This window comes from Gopherus evgoodei, chromosome 5, assembly GCF_007399415.2.
Source record: "Gopherus evgoodei ecotype Sinaloan lineage chromosome 5, rGopEvg1_v1.p, whole genome shotgun sequence".
NCBI classification, from domain to species: Eukaryota; Metazoa; Chordata; order Testudines; family Testudinidae; genus Gopherus; species Gopherus evgoodei.
Genome location: NC_044326.1, coordinates 19,551,126 through 19,573,432, shown reverse-complemented (window position 1 = coordinate 19,573,432; position 22,307 = coordinate 19,551,126). Strand labels below are relative to the sequence as shown.

The following is a 22,307-nucleotide window of genomic DNA, read 5'->3' as shown; positions in this document are numbered from 1 at the left end:
CGCTTAGGACGCGAGAAACCCTAGCGCCGGTCCTGGGTATAATACACTGTATTATATAATGGTTTACATCTACTACTTTATTACCATATCTTCTGACCACTTCCTGTGGAGTGGTACAGACAAAAGAGATCAGAGTTCATCCGCTCTGCCAGCTTTTGCTTATGATCTTAGACCACAAGACATTTGTGACTGTAACAGATGTTTCTGGTTTTTTCACCAGCAGGAATCTCTTGATGTGTTTTATGACTCCCCTGGGTTTTAATGCTTTTTCACAAACTTGTAGTGGAGCCCCAGGAGAGACAAACAAAACCCCCAAAGGGCTCCGCATTTTCTAATTTACTGTATGTCACCTAGAAAATTCCACAATTTGTTTTCAGGCAGGTTAAATTTTTCGCATGTCTAACGTGTCTTCAGTGCCCTGAGTGAGATAGAATTGTTGCCAAAGGAGATACTGAGATATGTTTTATGAGCTTATAACTATTTTAGCAAAGTTATAACGTGAGGGTAAAACTTCAGCTTGTAGGATTTTTGTTTTTATTTTTTAATGTTAGATTTCATATTGAAGAGATACGGGGCTTAAAATGCCCAATATGGTACAAATAGAATAATCATCCTTAAATGTATTTTTTTTATTTTCTGTGTAATCTAAATAAAATAGTCAAATAAACAAGAATCTTAAACAAGGGAAAAGGTTTTGTTGTTCTTCATGGTCATGCATCTGTTCATTACATCATAGGTGTGTGTGCATTCTGATGCCAGAGACTTTTCCCTAGAAATACCAGTAGGGATGGCCCAGCCCACTTCCCCACTCCTTGTGCTTTGAAACGGGGGTATAAAGGGCAGAACTGCCCCACCTTCAGCTCCTTCTCACTGCCTGTGGCTGGAGCATTTGTATTTTCAGTGTACAGTAAACTTGTCATCTACTCATCTATACCTAGTGGTACAGTACTCTTTTTCACTGTTTAACACAAAAAAAATCTTTATTTTATTTATTTTTTATTTTATTTCAAATTGTAATTCTTAGTCATTTTTTCCAGTCATGAGGGCCTCGCCTTTGATTTTTCAGTTCACCCTTTAATAATTTAGTAATTTAGAACCTAAGAGTGGCTATACTGGGTCAGACTGATGGTCTGGATAGCCCAGGATCCTCTCTTCCAACAGTGGCCAGTGCCAGATACTTCAGAGGGAATGAAAAGAAAAGGGCAATTATTGAGTGATCCATTCCCGTCAACCACTCCCAGCTTCTGGTAGTGAATTTGACTTTATTTATCATTTTTAAGATATAAAAACATTGAGTGCCAATTGGCATTTCCTGTGTTATTAATAGCACATAAATTATTAGATTCAAGAAAATGATTTTTATAGTGCAAATTGCTTTTTTTCAAAAAACTTAAAATAGCACGTTGTTTGGGGATTTTAAGATTGTACATAATTAACTAAATTGCTACAATAATTGCAACCTTTGCAGAGTTCTTGGCAATGGGAAGACGTTATGTAAGATCCCTAATTAAGTTTTAAAAAGAGAGAATTTCTTCTCATTCTTAGAACTGCATGAAAAATGGACAGATGGCTTCTTTCTTTAATTAAAAATTTAGAGTACTTTTAAATACATTAATCAGCTTTTTGCGGTGCTGACTCCTACGACTGGATACATTAGGACTCAGCTAGGTTCTGGGAAATTTTGCAACTGACTTCAGCAAGTTGTTTTCTATTTATTTAATTTTTTTTAGGACAACTGATTTTTGGGAGTAGGGGGATGTGAAAACTTTATGCTAATGAATTTCTCTAGCCCCTATAGTTCCTTCAAGTGGGATTCTACATTTCTGCATCTCAGTCTCTATTTCTGTCTTTCTCACACAGTTATAACTGGATAGCTTCTTTTGGAGTTATCTATTATATTACTATTTATTATGCCATCCAACGTAGCTCCATGTGTTAGTATGAAATGCAATCTTCTCATTAAGAGTGCATTGTCTCTTTAATGCTCTCAGAGCCTTCCCGTATGAGAGTGAGGGTTCAAAATCCAAATCAAAACTCTCATGTTCACATCCCCAACAGACTCCTGGGCTGATGCTCTCACACAGTACTATACACTCTTACCCTCCCCCCCCCTACACACACACACACAGAAAGATGCTTTTAATAATTGTATTTTTAAATTCTTCAAGTTAAGGATTTTTTTTTTTGCAGTTTAGATTTATTCCATTCTGCAGTATATTTTCCCAAAGTGACTGTATATTTCTGAGAGCCTTGGGTGCATATTTGACCAAGTGAGACATTGTTGGAAGATAATGTTGTCACAGTGGAAACAGAAAGCTCTTGAAAGTAAATTCAGATGGATTAAGTTTTACATTCCCAAGCTAATTTTTTTCCAAGTAGCCGATATCTTTATTTTGCCATTTTTTCATATTTTCATTTGAATTTCAGAAAAATTTGAACAAAATACTAAATATGGTACCCAGAAAGTCTCTATTGACATAAAAACTCTGGTAGAAACCAACACTGATATCTTGTAATTTTTTAGAAAGTTATTTCTTCATCCATTGTCTTTCAGTATGTCAGGAATTGTCATTTAATATTTGTACAATGCCTCACACATTGGCACCCTGACCTGGTTGAGGCCATTAGGTGCTAATGCAATATAAATGTTATATAAGAATAACAACTTACTGAAGAGACGTGTTATAAAGAAACAATGGGTGGGATTTCCAGAAAGCACCTAAATGAATTTCAGTGGGACTTGTAATCCTATACTATGTAGGCACTTTTGAAAATCCCATTCAAAGTAAATAATATAATGGACCCTTATGACAAAAAAATGAGTTTAGGTATAAAAAGAAAATTATTATGAGATAAACTTAGATCCCTAAGGTGGAAGAAAAGAATCGCGATGGAATGTATAATTTGAGGAATGGTATGTAGGTGCATAATTAGGACTGTGTCATAATGCATATGCATATTGGAGCCAAATACATGCAACCTTAAATTGAGAATTTCCTGATATTTCAGTTTTTAACTGTGGAACGTTAGGGATTGTTAACATAGGGCCAGTGCCTCAGCTAATGTAAATTGGCATAATTCCATGGAAGTCAAAGGAGCTACACTGATTTATACGAGCTGAAAATCTGACCCAAAGTCTTTTTCTGTGGAATATTGATCAGAACTAAAGAACTGACTGATATCACTTTCCAATTTCCAGCATGACATACAGCAATGTTAATATTATTCCTTGAAGCTGAAGATGTATGTAGTTATGGAAAACATTTTTTCAAATTTTTCTACAATGTGCTTTATCTCATTTCAACGTCTATGAAACGTCACTTTGTGTGTGTGTGTGAATTCAGGCAGAATAACTTAACTGCAAAATGTATCATCTCTTGGTTTTGTAGTGGGACAAATTTCTGCTTCAAAATAAGCTAAACTTCACATCAAAATAGTACCTTTTTAAGGAACAAATTTTTGAAAGCTAAAGTAATTTTGAATTTACAACAAAGGTGGAAATATTCACATTTCAGATTTTGTTGTGAAATGTCCCATTGCTTCTTAGGACCAATACTCGTACAGCTTCATAGCATTTCCCAGAACAAGCAATAGAAGTGTCCAGATTACAAATAATTTAAGATTATTCATATGGTACGAATAATCTCTATTTCTTCTTAGCATATGCACAACATGCCTCAGGTGGCACATGACCAGGATTCATCCCTGATTTTGGTCTGCCAGTTGGACCATTAGCTTGCCTGGCCTTGGCCAGTTACTAATGGGGAGTGCGACGTGAACACCAATCCATGCCCCCCAGAATAATCACTCAGTTCTCTATAATATTTTTCTGGATGATATTTGTATTATTGCTGTGGAGCCTCCAGGGCCTTAGCCATATTGAGTTTATGTCTAAGAGCAACCTGTCTTGCTCGAATTGAAGCCCGTTTGATTTAGATTTATTAAACTAACACTGACAGTGTGCTGAAATCTCTACATTTCGTGTAGAGTCATAATTAAAGACATTGCCTGAAAACAGAACATCAGAGGGGAACTTTTACTTTTCAGAACTGAGGAAGTTATTGAACTGTATATAGTAGGATAGTACGTAGTAGGATATAGTAGGATATCAACTGCCCCCTGCTATGAATAATCAACTGCTTCTCTTAATCTCCTTTTAAGAGAACTAACTGTCCTTGTGCAATATAAATGTAAAGCTTATATAACTCTCTGCTGAAATCTAGCATCACACTGGGAGCTTGTGTTTAGCTGGTTATCCACTACCATCCCCAAATCTTTTTCCCAGGATAGAATACCTCGTCCTGTAAATATGGCCAACATATTTGTTCCTAGATGAACATGTGTTAAAATACATATTGTTTGCTTGCACCCAGTTTACCAAGCAATCCAGATCACTCTGTATCAGTGATTTGTCCTCTCCATTCACCACTCTACCAATTTTTATGTCATCTGCAAACTTTGTCAGTGATGATTTTATGTTTTCTTCTAGGTCATTGATAAAACATTAAATTGCATAGGGCAGAGAACTTATTTCTGTAGGACCCCATGGGAAACACACTTGTTCAATGATTCTCCATTTATAATTACTTTTGGAGACCTATCAGTTAACCAGCTTGTAATCCATTTAGTGTGTGCCATGTGAATTTCATATTCTAATTTTTTAAATTCAAATAGATTCAAGGTTTGTGCAATACACATTTAACAAGAAGAATTCATTGTCCTTTCTATTTTTCTCTCAATATTTATTAAATTATTTTCTTTTGAAAATTTATTAACAGAGGTACTAGGTTTCCCCTCAACTGAGACTTTGAATAAATGAGGAAATACCTATCTACTTCAGAACATAGTACTTATTTGCTATCAGTGCAAATAACAGCCTCTTCTTACAAGTGTCTGCACTGAACCATCCCATATCAAGGCCAATCTGATAACATTTTTAAAAAATGCCTTCTACACATTTGCTATCAATTGGTAAAGATCATTTTTAATCAGTCATGTGCTATTGTGTTGTTATATGCAAATCTATTATGAAATCATATAAGGAAAGTGTTCCCACTGGATTTCTAAAACCTACCTGATCAGGTATTGAAATTATGGTGAAGACATAGCTGTCCATATTTTAACCCTCTGTAGTATTCAAGTGAATTTTACTATAAGATCATTTAAAAACCTACGAAGTCTCATACCTGTTTTGACATAGCCACCCGTTTGCTGTACCATTGCTATAAGAAAAGTTATATCTCTAATTCCAATTGATCATTCTCTTTTTTCCTACTACATCTTTAATTTTCAAAGCATCTCTATATACACCTCTACCTTGATATAACGCTGTCCTCGGGAGCCAAAAAATCTTACTGCATTATAGGTGAAACCGTATTATATTGAATTTGCTTTGATCCACCGGAGTGTGCAGCCCCACTCTGCCCTGGAGCACTGCTTTACCATGTTATATCCAAATTCGTGTTATATCAGGTTGCGTTATATTGAGGTAGAGGTGTACTATTCCCTATACCATTATTAAAATAAAATGTTTTAAAATAAAATATGACCAGTCTGTCCTTTATTTAAATAAATTATTTTATTTGCATCAATTTTTCTTTATATTTAGGGTGCTGCTGCATAAATATGGCTTGATCATCATGATAAAGGCAAACTCTGCCAGTCTACCCCAGAAATGATTGTTAACACCATATTTGATATTATTCTGGAAAGTTCGTTCTTCTTTGAACAGTGACAAAAGGAATCCTGAGCGCTAAATACTTCATCTTCCTGTAAATAGTTCTATATAGTTTATATCTGTCTATCCTAATTATATAAAACCTTTCATCCCAGAATTCCAAAGCACTTTTCACACTTTGTAGTAAGAAATCTCCACCTACCACAGAAGTTCAGCCAGCTACATAGTAGAGCGTGACAGATGTTAACAGCACACTACAGAGCTGTTACTAATTTGGAATACGAAGTGAATAAAATTGTATTGGTTTGAAATAGGAGGAGGAATTTATGTAGGTAAAACATGATTACCCAGGTAAGAATCTGACTGAGACATTGGGCTGAACACATCTTTCTCTTGGAAAACTGAAGTGACTGAATATATTATGTTCTGAAAGGTCCCTCACAGAGCTCTGTGCCCACTTAACCGCATGCTCTGGAGTCTGGAACACTCCCTTAGTAGTGATTCAGAGGGGAAAGAGTCGTCTGTTGAATTGCCACACTCACTTTCTGCTGCACCTGGGTTTTCCATAAAAGTTCCAATACAGGCGTAACACAGCTTAGCTTGAGAGATCCAATGAAATCACAATGTTTATTTTGCAAATATATTGCAAATACTTCATATATGTATAGAGAGAGAGAGAGAGAGAGGAAAAAAACCCTTTCCTTTTGACATGTTGGTTAGGACCAGATAGGAAACTCACATTTAGGGAGAAATTATACAAGGGACTCGATGACCTCTTGAGGTCCCTTCCAGTCCTAGAGTCTATGAATCTATGAAAAAAAGTTGTCCTCTTGGAGTCAATGGGACTAATTGTCTAACTACTCCCCACCGCAAGTAAGGGATTCAATATCTGGCCCTTTGCAATTTGTTTTTACAAGCAGTTTACTCCCTCTCAAACCACTTACTCATCTTGCTTGGCCCTATGCTAAATCATTGCCTTTAATCGATGCTACCTGAAACCTTTCCATGTCAACAGATATCACAAATATTATAATTTTACCCCCGAGAATCATGGAGAAGTTGGCTGAGAGAGAGAAATTTGATTATCCTCGCTAATTCTAGGCAAAAAAGATTTGTTAAGGTGAAATTAAGTTTGAGCATAAAAATTTCTTACAAAACCGTTGTAATTAACAAACATTAAACAAACAGGAAGGTTAAGATTAAACTTGCAAGAAACCCAAATATTTGAAAGTATGGAAAATCACAATTAAACTACCCAAACTACCTTAATTCTGCATTCTCAGTGATCCCAAGCACCCATCTTTTCATCTGTGTTCCTTTTATAATTAACCAGTAAGGTGTGTCATTTTCAGATCAAAGACTTTTAGTAAGGCTTTCAGAATTCCGCAGCCTAATGTCTACAATATTACATTTTTGAGCACTCACTGTGCTTGTATAGCTCGTAAAGGGAATATCAAAACTGTGCCCCACAAATAATTGGTTTGAAATCATCTCAATAAATACATTAGCTCTTTAGCTGACACTTAAATAAGTGGTTTGGGGCCTTATAGTAGTAGGGACTGATCCTGCAAGATGCTGAACATATCATCAGTATCTTATTGGTTTGGCCCCTAATGTGAAGTAGGAAATAATTGCCTTCAGCATGCTATTTTTAATAACTTGTAAAGTGAACTTTTTTTTTCAATGCTATGTGTATAATGGGAAAAAGGCTGGAGTTAGCAAAACTACTGTGTGATTATGAGTAAAGCATTCTAGATTTTCCTAGTCACTGATGAGAAGAATCTCTTTGGTATGGATGGGGAAATTAGTCTGAGTTTCTAACTTTCTCAGGGGAATAGAGTAGAGAGATGCACGTTTCCTTTGCCTTGACTAAATGAGTTCAATTTTAATTGCAGCTCACTCTATTCAAAAGTTATGACCAAAGGGGAAACAAGGGTTGGAGAATCTAACTCTGGAGACCACCACTTTTTAAAATAGTTTTTTAAATAGCTTGTTTGATTAACTTCAGTTTTGATGGAGAAAATAACCTATTTCCACTGGGAAGCCTCCTTCAGGATTGGTTTACATTTTGAGCTCTGTCTCCATAAGAAGAAAAGACTAGGGAATAACTTTTTTTTTTTTTTTTAAGTGAAGGTTTAAGTCTCCTAAGGTCATTTGGTGGCCTATTATAAACTCATTGGCACTGATGAGCCATTCTGAGATAACAATTTAACATCTCAATAACTTCTAAAATTAGGGTGTAATGGACTAATTTACATCCTGTGTGCTAGACCTTTACTAAAGAAACTACGATTGATTGCTTTCCCTTCCCTCCCTCCCCCATGCAAAGTGGTAATTAAAACTAGAATGATTTTTGGATTCTGGTGAACCTCTCTGTTTTAGGGTCTCAATTCGGGAGCCCCTATTCCAAATAACTTGAAAATTGATAGAAAAATTCCAACTTGGCCCCAGATCTAACCTTCCCATTTTGAGGCTAATATTCTTCTATGGATTTTAGCGGAGCGGTAGTGCCTAGAACTTGGCTTACACTGGAAATGGAACTGAATTGTGGATTGGTTACTGCCACTTCATAGTGACAAAGGACAGTCCAATAAAATACTGGAAAATGGCTTTCTGGTTAAATGTTCTTTCATAAATATGCCATAGAATGAAAATCGGCCCTCATGGTAATTATATAGGCTTGGTCCAGAAGGGTCAACCAGAATTTACAACTATTTGTTCTGTTTTATAGTAAGAGCATTGTTTGAGCAGGAAATCCTTAAGAGGCCAGTAGTTCTCTGAAAGACAAAGTGATGATTTAAGTTACCTTTCTTCCTTACATTTTGTCCCCAACAGCAGTTTAATGACCAGCTCCTGTTCATCTGATGACATTGATCAGGAGGAAATCCAGCTTGCCTTACAGGCAGCTAAAATTGCTACCAGAGAAAAGATCAGATCCCGATTTCACGGCAGCAATGACCTGATTCACCGACTCTTTGTCTGCATCTCAGGTATGAGAGCTCCCTTTGTTATGAATGTGAATTTTATTCATCTTTCCCTCTTTGTGTTTCTGTTATGAAATTAGGGTGTGCACGGAAATATAGGATGTAGCACTAACTAGATACGATTGTAGCTGCAGGATTGTAATTTAGGGCCTTACCCTGCAAACAGCTCTTGTAGGGGCAGGTGTCTGCCTGTACAGAGCAGCTTGCAGTACTGGTGTTTGGGGGCTGCTGAAACCTGCAGTTAAGGAGGAGCTTGTTATGCAGGTGCTTCATCCTCACAGAGTTCCCTCTTCCCAGTGCTGTCCCAAGACTCCAATGGAAGAAATTCCTGAAGGGAATTTGGTAGTAGTAGTCCTTGTATCATAACTTGTATCTTGTAACTTATCATAACTTTTTCTAGCTGTGTAACAATGTAATTCGTATTTAAAGACTCTCAGAATGTTATTATGACGAAAGAACACTACAGATATTGCATATCAGATTACAAGTACTATAGGGACAAAAAAGTTGATGTTATTGTAGTTTAATCTAATATCTTTTAAAAATAAAATGTTCAACTATAATCTTAATTTTATAACCAATATGAACTATAAGTGTTCCCTGTTCTTTTAAAATATCAAATCATTAACAGCAGCACTGTACATACTTAGAGGATGATTATTTTTTTTTGTGGTATTCAAATAATGGCGTTACCCATTTCCACTGCCTGCTAGGTGTGGCTGACCAGCTGCAGACAAACTATGCCAGTGATTTGCGAAGCATCTTAAAGACCTTATTTGAAGTGATGGCAACCAAACCTGAAACAGAGGACAAGGAAAAGCAAAAAAAAGGTGAACATCATAAAGTACATTTTCTCTATTGCACCTTTTGGTAGGTCTTTAAAATATTTGGCAGGAGATTTGTCTTTTGTTCCTGTGAAATAACTCTCAGCTCTTCTACAGAGCTATTATACAGTCATTTTACCCTTAGTAAAATGAGATTATAGAAATGGTATGTAAATGGGATGTATTCAGTGGAAATATACATACATGTTAGTATGTCCTGCAGCAAAAGTCAAAAGACCTAGTCTCCAGGATGCTTCTGCCCATTTACTTACTGATACAAGGAAAGGAATAGTATTTCTTGTCTGTGTGGTTGTAATAAGATACGTACAGGGATTGCACTTGATTGCCCATGGTGTGTTATGACATTTTGTTTCTCCATGTCCTATGTGAAATAATATAAAGCAGTGAAGATATTTTAACTTAAAAATTAACATAATGATGTGTAAAAATGACAAACTATCAAATGATGAAACAATGTGTTTAAAAAAAAAAGAATTCTGGCTTCACTTGTAAAAATGGCATATAAATCAAGGAATGCCAAGTAGATCTGCAAAGTGGGAAAATATCCCATTATAAAACACTATTGAATTAAGCAGACAAAAGTGGCCAGAACTGGACCAGGAGCCAGCAAGAGATTCAGATGTTATCAGGCTTTTGTCAGTTACCACTTTGATTCTTTCTTGTCCAGGGAATGAGCATGGTCTGCTGAATGTTTGCCTTTTTTTTTTTTTTTTAATAATAATTGCCCAATTAAGGCTATTTTTTCTTCCCTTTTAAAAAAGCCAAGTTGTCCCAATAAGATATGGATGAATAAGTCCCTTGTTACAGATGGTTAACTAGACCTATTGAGTGTCTGAAACCAGGCAGGACTCTTGGGTTTTCCCTTTGATTTCTCTCTCATAATCAGAGAGTTTCCAATTTTCTCTTCTCCTTATTTTGTTCAAAAAATGTTTTTAAGGACTTCTTACTGAGGGGCTTACCTCTAAATTCACGTCATGAATTAAGGGTATTTCTGATAAATGTAGTTTACCAAGACCAGGCTGACTTTTTTGGGAGTGATCAACACCCCACAGATAAGTTATTCAGTTAGGTATGTCTGTATTTTATCTGTGGGTGTGAATGGTAGTTCCTGAAGACATTCTCATGCTAGCTGTACTCCAGATAGCTCACCAAAAATAGCTGTGAAGATGCAGAACTGCAGGCTTCAGTGTGGGTTGCATAAAGCCCATCTGACCACCCCTGGGTACGTACTTGCTTGTGCAGCTGGTGCTGATGCCCACACCATGACATCTTCACTTCTGTATTTAGAGAGCTAGCATGGGTAGGTTTACATGAGCTACAAATCACACAGCCTGCTGCAATGTAGATGTACCCTAAGTGTGGCTGGGACCTCCCAATATCTTTGTTGCGGTGTTGGTAGAAGACTATAAAAAAAGATATGCTATCACAATCTAATATATGATGTTTTTCAGTAAATCAGGGTTTAAGGAATGCAGCACTGGAAGATTGTGCTTTATGCCAGGAAACCATATCGTCTTCAGAACTTGCAGCAAAGGCCAGAGATGGGGACTTTGAAGGTATTTTAACATTTCTGAGAATTAAAATAAGGCTGTTGGTGGGTAAAGTGAGCAACTGAGTCACAAGTTCACCCAATCTAGGCTTTATCAATTTTCACCTTTATTTATACTATTTCAGACCAAAATATTGTCACTTATAGTGTCTGAACATACATTTATGCCAGACAAATGATAACAGAAGAAAGGAAATTGGTAAAGGGCCCAAGTTACCACATTCTGGAGCACCAGGAAGGCCTTACACCTTCCATGATGGTTGCTACCTCCTTTGATCTCTTGGTCTGATCCTTCAGTCTGTTCCTTTGGTTTCTGTTCCGGTGTTTCTCTGAATTGAGTCCTGTTGACTTGGGATCATTTATACATTACCACATTGCAGATTACTTTACCAAGATGACTGGAAAAAGGTTATCACAATCAGCTACTGCAATCACATTAACCCTTTGGGGTTTAGATAACTCAAAGCTTACCTAAAATTACATATGTGCAAGCGTCAATTTCAACTTCTGCATTTATTTATTTTTTTGTTTATGTACTTTCTATGTCACGTTGTTTTGTGTCATCCTGCCCCTGGGTTTTCCCAGTAAAAGAGTTATTGTTGTTACAGGTTTGTGTGTTTTTACCTTAAAACTTTCAAATTCAATATGTGTATATTATCCTATCCTACCCCTTAATCTATTCAAGAGTCATTATGGAAAGCACAATGACCCTTTTCTGTCAACATTTCTTATCTTCTTTAAATATGGATTTTCAAAGGCCTTTTTCACTCAAAGTCCAGTTTTGCTTGTGCATCATTATAAAAAACCCACTTCATTAGAATTTTTCCTGTGAATGCATTTTGAGGACTGTCTCAACTTTAGGGTCTTGATATTTAGTTGCTTTTAATGGTACCCCAACAACACTGACTTAGGTACAAAAGTTACTGATTAGGACTAAATGAAAATTGATTAAAAGTGTGGCTCTTCTCTGAAAAGTGACTAAAAATGGCATCATGGGATTCCAGGGGGTCATGACTCCAGTTGGAATATGCTCAGTTTACCATCAGTATCCCTTTTCTATAACTGACAGCCTTGCAAAACTCCACCTGAGATCTGAAAATCACGTATGTACAGTATGTATATCTGTGTCAGTATAGAGATATACTGTATATAGTGAATACATAATTATATGGTGTGTAAGCTTATATGGCATGTGAGGAAAACCAAAAATGATTTATATAGGTCATTCCAAATTAACACCATATCTCACCATTATGCATTTTTATAAAACCCACATCATTTTTCAGAAGTGTTCTAGGAATGTCTGAGAATTTTTGTAAAAAATGTTATTGATATTCTTTTTGTATCCCTCATTATATAAAGACAGTATAAGCCTTAGCATCAGAAATCAAGCTGTACTTCCTAGGAGGGAGAGAAATTATAAATAATAATAAATAATATATCTTAGATCAGGGGTCGGCAACCTTTCAGAAGTGGTGTGCCGAATCTTCATTTATTCACTCTAATTTAAGGGTTTGTGTGCCAGTAATACATTTTAACGTTTTTAGAAGGTCTCTTTCTATAAGTCTATATAATATATAACTAAACTTTTGTTGTATATAAAGTAAATAAGGTTTTAAAAATGTTTAAGAAGCGTCATTTAAAATTAAATTAAAATGCCTTTTCTGTTGCAAAATTGCCACCCGCAGGTCTGTCATTGAATGACCAGAAAGGTTAAAGTGTTCTCCTACTGGTTTTTGAGTGTTATGATTCCTGATGTCAGACTTGTGTCCATTAATTCTTTTGTGTAGAGACTGTCTGGTTTGGCCAATGTACATGGCAAAGGGGCATTGCTGGCACATGATGGCATATATCACATTGGTAGATGTGCAGGTGAATGAGCCCCTGATGGTATGGCTGATGTGATTAGGTCCTATGATGATATCACTTGAATAGATATGTGGACAGAGTTGACATCGGGATTTGTTGCAAGGGTAGGTTCCTGGGTTAGTGTTTTTGTTCAGTGATGTGTGGTTGCTGGTGAGTATTTGCTTCAGGTTGGGGGGTTGCCTGTAAGCAACATTTCTGGTCATTCAGTGACAGACCTGCTGGTGGCAATTTTGCAACGGAAAAGGTTCAAAAACAGACTCCAGCGAGAAACTGCTGAGGTGGAATTGATATGCAAACTAGATACAATCACCTTAGGTTTAAATAGGGACTGGGAATGGCTGAGCCATTACAAACATCGAATCTATCTCCCCTTGTAAGTATTCTCACACTTCTTATCAAACTGTCTGTACTGGGCTATCTTGATTATCACTTCAAAAGTTTTTTGTTTTTCCTTACTTAATTGGCACCTTAGAGTTGGTAGGGCAACTCCCACCTTTTCATGCTCTCTGTATGTGTATATATATATCCTCAATATATGTTCCATTCCATGCATCTGAAGAAGTGGGCTGCAGCCCACGAAAGCTTATGCTCAAATAAATTTGTTAGTCTCTAAGGTGCCACAAGTACTCCTGTTCTTTTTGCGGATACAGACTAACACAGCTACCACTCTGAAACCAAAAATTATAAAAGATTTAGATAATCTGACCTATGAGGGAAGGTTTTAAAAATGAGTATGTTTAATCCTGAGAAAAGAAGACTGAGGGGGGACCTGATACCAGTCTTCCAATATGTTAAGGGCTGATATTAAGAGGACAGTGGTCAATTGTTCTCCATGTTCAACAGGGGTAGTACAAGAAGTAATGGGCTTAATCTGCAGCAAGGGAGATTTAGGTTAGATATTAGGAAAAGCTTTCTAACTGAAAGGGTGGCTACATTCTGGAATAGGCTTCCAAGAGAGGTTGTGGAATCCTCCTAATTGGAGGTTTTTAAGAATAGGTTGTACAAACATCTGTCAGGGGTGGTTTAGTTTTTACCTGGTCCTTCCTCAGTGTAAGGGGCTGGACAAGATGACCTCTGGAGATCTCTTCCAGCTCTGTGTTTCTATGATATTAGTAATTCTGTCTGGAGTAAGAGAGGGGCACAGACTGGGAATTGAGGGCAGCATTCTGACTAGTTGTTCAGGTATGTGTGTCTGGCATGGGAGCCCTCTGCAGTTAGATGCTATAGGTCCCAATGAAGCTTTGACAGGGCAGTTCAGTCCTGACCTGTAACATTCTCTGCTACTTCTAGAGCTAGACCTCCTCCTCCTCATTGAAAATTATTGATTCTATGAGAATTTTGTGGTGATTATTTTTGATAACTCACAAAAAGGCACATTCCCTGCCCCAAAAGTACATAAAATCTATCCTGTGATATGGATGATAGAAGTATGCTAGAGACTAGAATGATATCAGTAATCTCCTCCTCATTTGTGCTTTAATCAGGATTTGAACAACCAGCATTTTAGGAGTCTGATCCAGCTTCCAGCGGAGTTAATGTAAAAATAACTCTGATGTGTGATAGGGCCAGATCCTTTGCTAGTGTAAATCAGTGCAGCTCCATTGACTTCATTGACTGTGTCTGCCTCAGTCACTCCATCTTGGTGGCTACAGTTTTCCTCAGTTCATCTAAAGCAATAGGACTTTATAACAGGGAAGGGAAGGGAAGTATATCTTTTGCAACTGCTGGAAAAAGAGGAAATTAAATTATATGGACAAGATGAGTGGGAAAGCCATAGAGTCTCAGTTAACTAAATATGGGCTTGTTGGGGTCTAAAATTATCCTTTCTAGTCAAGAATAATAAAAAACAGTTTAAGCAAAGAAAAGAAACTTCATTTTTCTCACCATTTTAGATGGACTTGTCAGTGTCACAGGTTCCGCAGTGATGGGGGCCATATAAGTAGATGGCCATTGGTAAAGTAGAGCTCTAGGCAAGTGTAACCCACACACATCCTGGGTGTCATGTCCTGTCCCATATAGGAGCACTTAGAGAGAGACATTAATGAGTCTGTTCTACAGCTTTACTTAAGAACTATATGGTTTTCAGCTCATGCAGTAGAGGCTCATGCATTTAGTTCCAGAGGTCCCAGGTTTGATCCCTCCCGCTAACGGCCGGGGTCTGTCAGTATTACACAAGCCCATCAAGAGTTAGATAAAGAAAGGTCGTTCCCAAAGTCAAAGCTCAACACATTCTGGTAATCAGTCATTTTTTACAGGGACTTGCTCCTAATTTGTTCACATACTTTTCCCAGTGTTATCTTTGGTAATGAGACTGCTTATGCTGAGACAGTCATTCTAGCCTTGCATTCTCTGGCTTCCAGAATGACACACACAAAAGAATCAGACTGAAAAAATAGGTCCTGCCAGCCTTAAACTGGAACATTTAAGTGGCACCATGGAAGTTCCCCACTACCCAGATTATGGGAAGAGCAGTTCCAGCATTAGTTCAGAGTGTAAAGATTGAAGTATTTTTTGACTTTCGGGAGTGGAGGCATAGGGGCAAGTAACGGACTATTGATAAAAAGTTTCAGGACTTTCAAATACTCTCAAGGTTTAGAAAGTCTTAGCTCAATCTGCATGTGGAGTTAAAGCTGCCTGGCTTCTACATAAGAACTGTACACACAACCCCCCACCCCAAGCAATTCAGACCCACATATCTACAGAAACAGGAGGTTATGCAAGTCAGCGAAGTGCTCAAAGTTGCCATTGTTGACATGAATTATGCAGATTTTCTTCTCATATATGCCAGTTGATATTGAATGGTTAAATGTTTCTGCTGTTCCACAATCATCCAACAGATGGCACCATAAACTGCAGTATAGTGTAGACTCTCACATGTCTGCCTCCTCCCAGTGAATTCATCCTGAAGGCCATTGCTGGGATTGCACCAGTCAATGGGCTAGTCTACAGTATGGGGGGAAATCGATCTTAGATACGCAACTTCAGCTACGTGAATAACATAGCTGAAGTCAAATATCTAAGATCGGATTACTCACCCGTCCTCACCGCACGGGATCGATGTCTGCGGCTCCCTCTGTCGATTCCGCAACTCCGTTGGGGTTGGTGGAGTTCCAGAATTGATATAAGTGCGCTCAGGGATCGATATATCGCATCTAGATGAGACACGATATATCGATCCCCGAGCAATCGATTTTAACCCGCCAATACGGCTGGTAGTCTAGACGTAGCCAATGATACTCTTGTGTGTGTAGCATTTCTACACTTCCAATCACTTTTTTTTAATTCATGTTTCCACATAAAGTGAACAAACTTACAGAAAATGAACATATCTATAACCCCTAGCTCCTGCTCTCACCAAAGAGCACAAATACCTTTCACACTGAAAAAGTTCACCAGACTACCTAACAGGAAAGAAATCTCCAAATATTTCTAATTAATTCCCATCTACAATCACAGACAGTACTCCCTTGCAAATGGTGCCCAAATATACAAGATTACTTTCAATCAGTAAAGATGAATAAATAGATCTAAAATTCCACTAGTGGCTCTAGTCCCAGATGATGATGATGAACCACTCTCAATTTTATCAGATTTCTCATTCTGACTCTGTTTTAAATCCACCAGCTGGTATGGATCATAAAACAAATATGAATTTTTATTACGAACCACCTGACATTGGTAAGGGTAGATGACTTAGAAACATAGTGACTTTGTGAAGGTGAAATGCAATAAACTCTGGATTATTTCATGTCTCACTACAAAAATCTTTGCAAACACACAGCTAAGATTGAGATATATTTGTCTTCTAGAAAAAAGTATCCTAAGCACATTAGGAAAATGTTATACAGCGTCAAGAAAACTTATACATGAGATTAAAGTTAGTAAAAATCTGTTTCAGTTTTAGTATGAACCTTAACTCTGCATAGACAATCACTATGCTCTCAAATGAATTTGCACAGAAGATGATGGAAGACAAAAACACCATATCATCTGTCAAGGTTTTTTCCCCACTTTGAACTTTAGGGTTCAAGAAGTGGGGACCTGCATGATCACTTTTAAGCTTAATTACTAGCTTAAATTTGGTACGCTGCCACCAGCCAGAAGTCTGTGTCTAGCATGCTTCTGTTCCCCCAAAACCTTCCCTGGGGAACCCAAGACCCAAACCCCTTGGGTCTTAAAACAAGGAGAATTTAACCATCCCCTTCCTTTTCACCCCAGACTCTCCCCTCCTAGCCTGGGTTGCCTTGAGAGGCTACACAGATCCAAACTCCTTGGATCTTAAAACAAAGAGCAATTAACCCTTCCCCCTCCTTTTCCCCCCACCAATCCCTGGTAAGTTTAGACTCAAACCCTTGGATTCTAAAACAAGGAAAAATCAATCAGGTTCTTAAAAAGAAAGCTTTTAATTAAAGAAAGAAAAGGTGAAAATTATCTCTGTAAAATCAGGATGGAAAATGCTTTACAGGGTACTCAGATTCATATAGACTAGAGGGACTCCACTCCCCACCCCCAGCCTGAGATTCAAAGTTAAAGCAAACAGAGGTAAAAATCCTTCCAGCAAAAAGACACATTTACCAGTTGAGAAAACAAACATAAGACTAATCCGCCTTGCCTGTTATTACTTACTATTTGGAAACATGAAAGACTGATTCAGAAAGATTGGAGAACCTGGAATGATGTCCTGTTCCTCTCAGTCCCGAGAGCGAACAACGAATGAAAACAAAAAGCACAAACAAAGACTTCCCTCCACCAAGATTTGAAAGTATCTTGTCCCCCTATTGGTCCTCTGGTCAGGTGTCAGCCAGGTTCATTGAGCTTCTTAACCCTTTACAGGTAAAAGAGACATTAACCCTTAACCATCTGTTTATGACATCATCCATGAGTGAACACTTTTCATAAAGCACTCAATCCATATTTGACCTCTCACTTCTTGTCCTCAAATGAAACCTGCACATCACCTTCAAAAGACGGGGAACTTAAATTCATTACTCTGCTAGACACTGAAAAACGGGGACTCAACAGAGACAATGGTTTTATGACTCATTACAACAATTTGTAACACACCTCACTGCCTGCTAACCCTTAATTTCCCACTTCATTTTACAGCATGTGTGAGCCCCTTACACTTAACAATCTGTCCCAATTTGTATTTAGCTCAGACACTGGTTACTGTCCCCAGACCTGAAGAAAAGCTCCGTGAAGCTTGAAAGCTTGTACCTTCCACCACCAGAAGTTGGTCCAGTAAAAGATATTACCTCACACACCTTGCCATACTCTTCACTAGATTTTTTTATAACAGGCTCTTTTAGTGCTTGTCTGTACTAGGAATTTAGGAATTTTTTAATCTGTAATTCCCAATAAATGCAGGTCTCCTGGCAGCATCACTGGAAGCTGCAGTGTAAGTACTTGAGACTGGCTTGGGTGTTGTTAGTACTGTGATGTCTAACCTTAGGCAACTTAGCAAGTTTTGTCTGTACTACAGTTTGCACTGGTGCTACCACCAGTGGAGCTTACCCATTGGCAATTATGGATCTGAACAGTTCTCGTGTAGGCAAGGTCCTGGAGTTATGGGCAGACAAAGAGAAAATTAGATTCATCTCTGTCATAAAAATAAGCGTGAGATTTCGACTCAAAAGACTTTCTGAGAGGAAAGATGGATGTGTCATGCAGCTATTTGTGCTGTTTAAAGATAGATTTGTCATAGCCCTTCAGATACAACTTCTATTCCAGACATAACATGTTTGCTGTGAATTTCCAGGGTAATCATGTGAAAGCATCTGTTTGTACCATGTAACAGTACACTAATTTTTCCCTTCTGATCCCACTCCCGTTCCTATAACACCACCTTATCATAACTCCAGGCTTAGTGTAGGTGTCATGAATGCCAGCATAAATAGCTGTTTGTGCCATGTGTTTGCATCTGTTTGTGACACATAACATAATTTCTCCTCCCTCCCCCTATTTTGCCTAGTCATAACTCCATGCTGCTCTCTAACATGCAGAGTTAACCATATCTAGCATCCTTCAGCCTAGGTCTTAAACCCTAATTCCCATAGCCGTGGGAAACCGCACACTAGAGCATTTGCGGAATATAGCATCTAATAATCGTTAAACCACAATTCGTTGTCAGCCTGATGTGAACAACCAATGTTCCTGTTGTTCTCTAAATGCCTGTAGCTGCTCTGGTCTTTATAATGACGACCAACAGCATTTTGTGAATGAAATCAGTTAAATTGTTGCAAAACTCTTCCTTAGTCAGCAGCTGTACCTGAGTCATGAGACGGAGCTCCACACATTACCTGTTAAGACTCCCAGTTTCCCTGGGAGAATCCTGATTTCAGGTGCCTTCTCCTGGCTTCCAGAGTGGCTGCTTGAATCTCTGGTTTTCCAGGTAGTAAGCTGAACTGCCCAGCATATAGGGCCTGAAATCTTCCCTCTGGCAAGATCAAGAACTTCCTCCACAAAGCTGCTGCTCAGCAGTACAGAGAGCCCAACAGCAGGGGGAGCAGCACACTGCCATCCACAGCAGGAGGGAGACAGTAAACCCTCTGCAGCAGGCTGGGAAGGGAGCTACATTCTAGATCCCAGCACCAAGATATGCTCCTTGGAGGGTTGGGGGAAGAGAGGAAAAGTAAACCCCCCTCGCCCCTCCAGAACTTAGGGGAAAAGCTTCTGGGGAGCCAGAGAAAGTGGGGGACAAGACAGAGGAAACTTGAGGGGAAAAAGGGGGAAGCCAGACAAAGGAGTCTTAAGGGATGATTGAGAGAGAGGGGTGGTAAACTCAAGGGGGGGATTGTTGGATCTGGTCCTGGGGTTTATGCAAACGAGGTAACACGTAATCATCAAATATACAAATTAGTGCAGATTCTCTGGGAAGAGGATGAAAGAATAAACGTGATTGATGTTTAGTCACGTTGTTTAATGCACTACGGCAGATTTTTTCAACCTTTTTTTCATTTACGGACCCCTACAAAATTTTGAATGGAGGTGCGACCCCTTTGGAAATATTAGACATAGTCTGCGGACCCCAGGAGTCCGCGCACCACAGTTTGAAAACCACTGTTCTATGGTACAAAAACCCTTCACGGACTCCTTAGAGACAGTCTGCAGATCCCAGCGGTCCCCTGCTTGGAAACCAGTCCACTACAGGAAGTTGCTCAGATTCTACAGTGATGAACGCTGCATAAAAGCCTACATAGAGTAGAATAGTGTATTTCATTATTTATATAAAACCTCCAAATTTCCGGACTCACAGCTTTTAGTAGGTCTGGTTTCATGTTATACAATAATAACTTGGTCTGACTTATGTCCAGCGAACCTGCAAGGAGAATATCATTGTCATAAACAGATGGTTAAGGGTTAATGTCTCTTTTACCTGTAAAGGGTTAAGAAGCTCAGTGAACCTGGCTGACACCTGACCAGAGGACCAATAGGGGGACAAGATACTTTCAAATCTTGGTGGAGGGAAGTCTTTGTCATAAACAGCAGGGCCATAGCAACAAAGAACGTGGCCCCCTCCGAACATATGTCCGAGGCCCCTTACAATGCAGAAACTGGAATGCGGTATTTATTTTATACAATATACAGGGTTCATATTATGTATACATAGGCCTACAGTGTACATGTATTCCGTATTTACGCAAAGCGCTTCTTTCGAGCCTTGTTCTCCGCAAATTGGTTAATCAATGCGTCATAGTCCAGAGATCTGGCAATCTTGTTTTCGACTGAGATAACTGCAAGCGCAGAAAGCCTGTCATCTGTCATGGTTGAGCGCAGGATATTCTTGATCAGTTTCATTCTGCTGAAGCTCCTTTCAGCACCAGCGACAGTAACTAGTGTGGTCAGAAGAATTCTGATGCAAATGCAAAGATTCGGATATATCTCCTGAAGGCTGTTCTTGTATATGTACGTTAAAAAATTGTTTGCCGTGACAAGTCCTCTCTCTTTCTCGATGACATAAATAAAACGATTCAATTCCATTATGAGTTCGTTGGCATCAATGTCTCCCATTTTTCTTTCAAAATTTTTGCTGTGATTCTCCAGTTCATTTTCTCTGTGACACTGCTTCAGGCTGTTAGCGTTGTACAGAAATCCAAACAACTTATAGCAATCCACGAGTTGGTCAAATCGCGACGAAACAGAAGATATGGCCTGATCAGTGAGAACAAGAAAGAACTGCTATTTGAATTTTTCTTCGGCAGAAAGACAACTCGAATCATCAGCACATTCGTAATCAAACATTCTCTTCTTATGTTGCACCCTGGTTTCTGGAAACACCTGCTCAATACCCATATGCTCTGCTATTTCACGTGCATTTGTGACCACAGAGTTATATCCTGTATTTCGATAGTCTTCCAAAAACTTCATTGTAGCACTGACTTCTGCCTGCAGTACGTCAATTGACACATCTGGTGACTGAATTAATTTGCTGGTTTTATTGACGTGAAATAGTATATCATACCACGTGTACACAGTCAGAACAAAAGGCCACGTAGTAACATGGTCTAAAAGTGCACCGGCTTCTGTTGCTGTATTGCCATCTTTCTTTTCGAGCGCATATTCTCGCAAAGATGACAAAGCATTGCACAATTCTTCAAGGTGATAACGCAATGGCTTCACAGCATCAATTCTCGACTCCCAACGAGTGTCCGATAACCCTTTAACAGATATTGGCATATGTTCTTGAAGTATATCCCAACGTGAAGGTGAAGAAGAAAAGATAATGTATATTCTGTTAATCAGACCAAAAAAGTCAACGGCATATTTCGATGACTTTGCCACGTCTGAGATCACAAGATTCCAAGTGTGAGCTCCACATGGTACACACAAGGCACGGTCATTTATTTCTAGCATGCGGGCTTGAACTCCTTTATTCTTTCCTGTCATATTTGCGCTGTTATCATAAGCTTGGCCTCTCATGTCAGCAATATCTATTCCTAAGTTGTTTGCCTTTTCAAGAAACGCTTCCAATAAGCCCTCGCCAGTTGTATCATGAACACTAAGAAAACCAACAAACGCTTCACAAATATTGACACCATCTTCACCGTTGCATTCAACAAAGCGTAACACCACAGACATCTGTTCTTCATGTGACACGTCGGGAGTACAGTCCAAAATAACTGAATAATATTTTGCTTTTTTAAGCTGCGCCGTGTTGGCCTCTTGAATGTTACTGGCAACAAGTTGAATCAGCTCGTTTTGGATCTGTGGACTGAGGTACTGAACACATGTCTCTGCCTTCTTAATCCTCTGTAAAAGTTCGCTGAGGACAGTATCATACTTTGCAAGCAATTCAAACAGTCCCAAAAAGTTGCCATTTGAAGAATCGCTGAGCTTTTCATTACTTCCTCGAAATGCCAAGTTTCTTTCAGACAAGAAAATAA

At 38.5% G+C, this 22,307-nt stretch overlaps 1 protein-coding gene across 4 annotated transcripts in view; it reads left to right on the top strand.

Moving 5' to 3' along the window:
- The window catches only part of ZFYVE28 (zinc finger FYVE-type containing 28), a 291,376-nt gene that overhangs the window by 258,535 nt on the left and 10,534 nt on the right, over positions 1 to 22,307 (top strand). For all 4 annotated transcript variants that reach the window (XM_030563864.1, XM_030563865.1, XM_030563863.1 and 1 more), the window contains 3 exons: positions 8,513 to 8,667; positions 9,375 to 9,491; positions 10,958 to 11,062. In XM_030563864.1, coding sequence (XP_030419724.1) covers positions 8,513 to 8,667; positions 9,375 to 9,491; positions 10,958 to 11,062 — 377 coding nt within the window. The remainder of the gene's footprint in view (positions 1 to 8,512; positions 8,668 to 9,374; positions 9,492 to 10,957; positions 11,063 to 22,307) is intronic.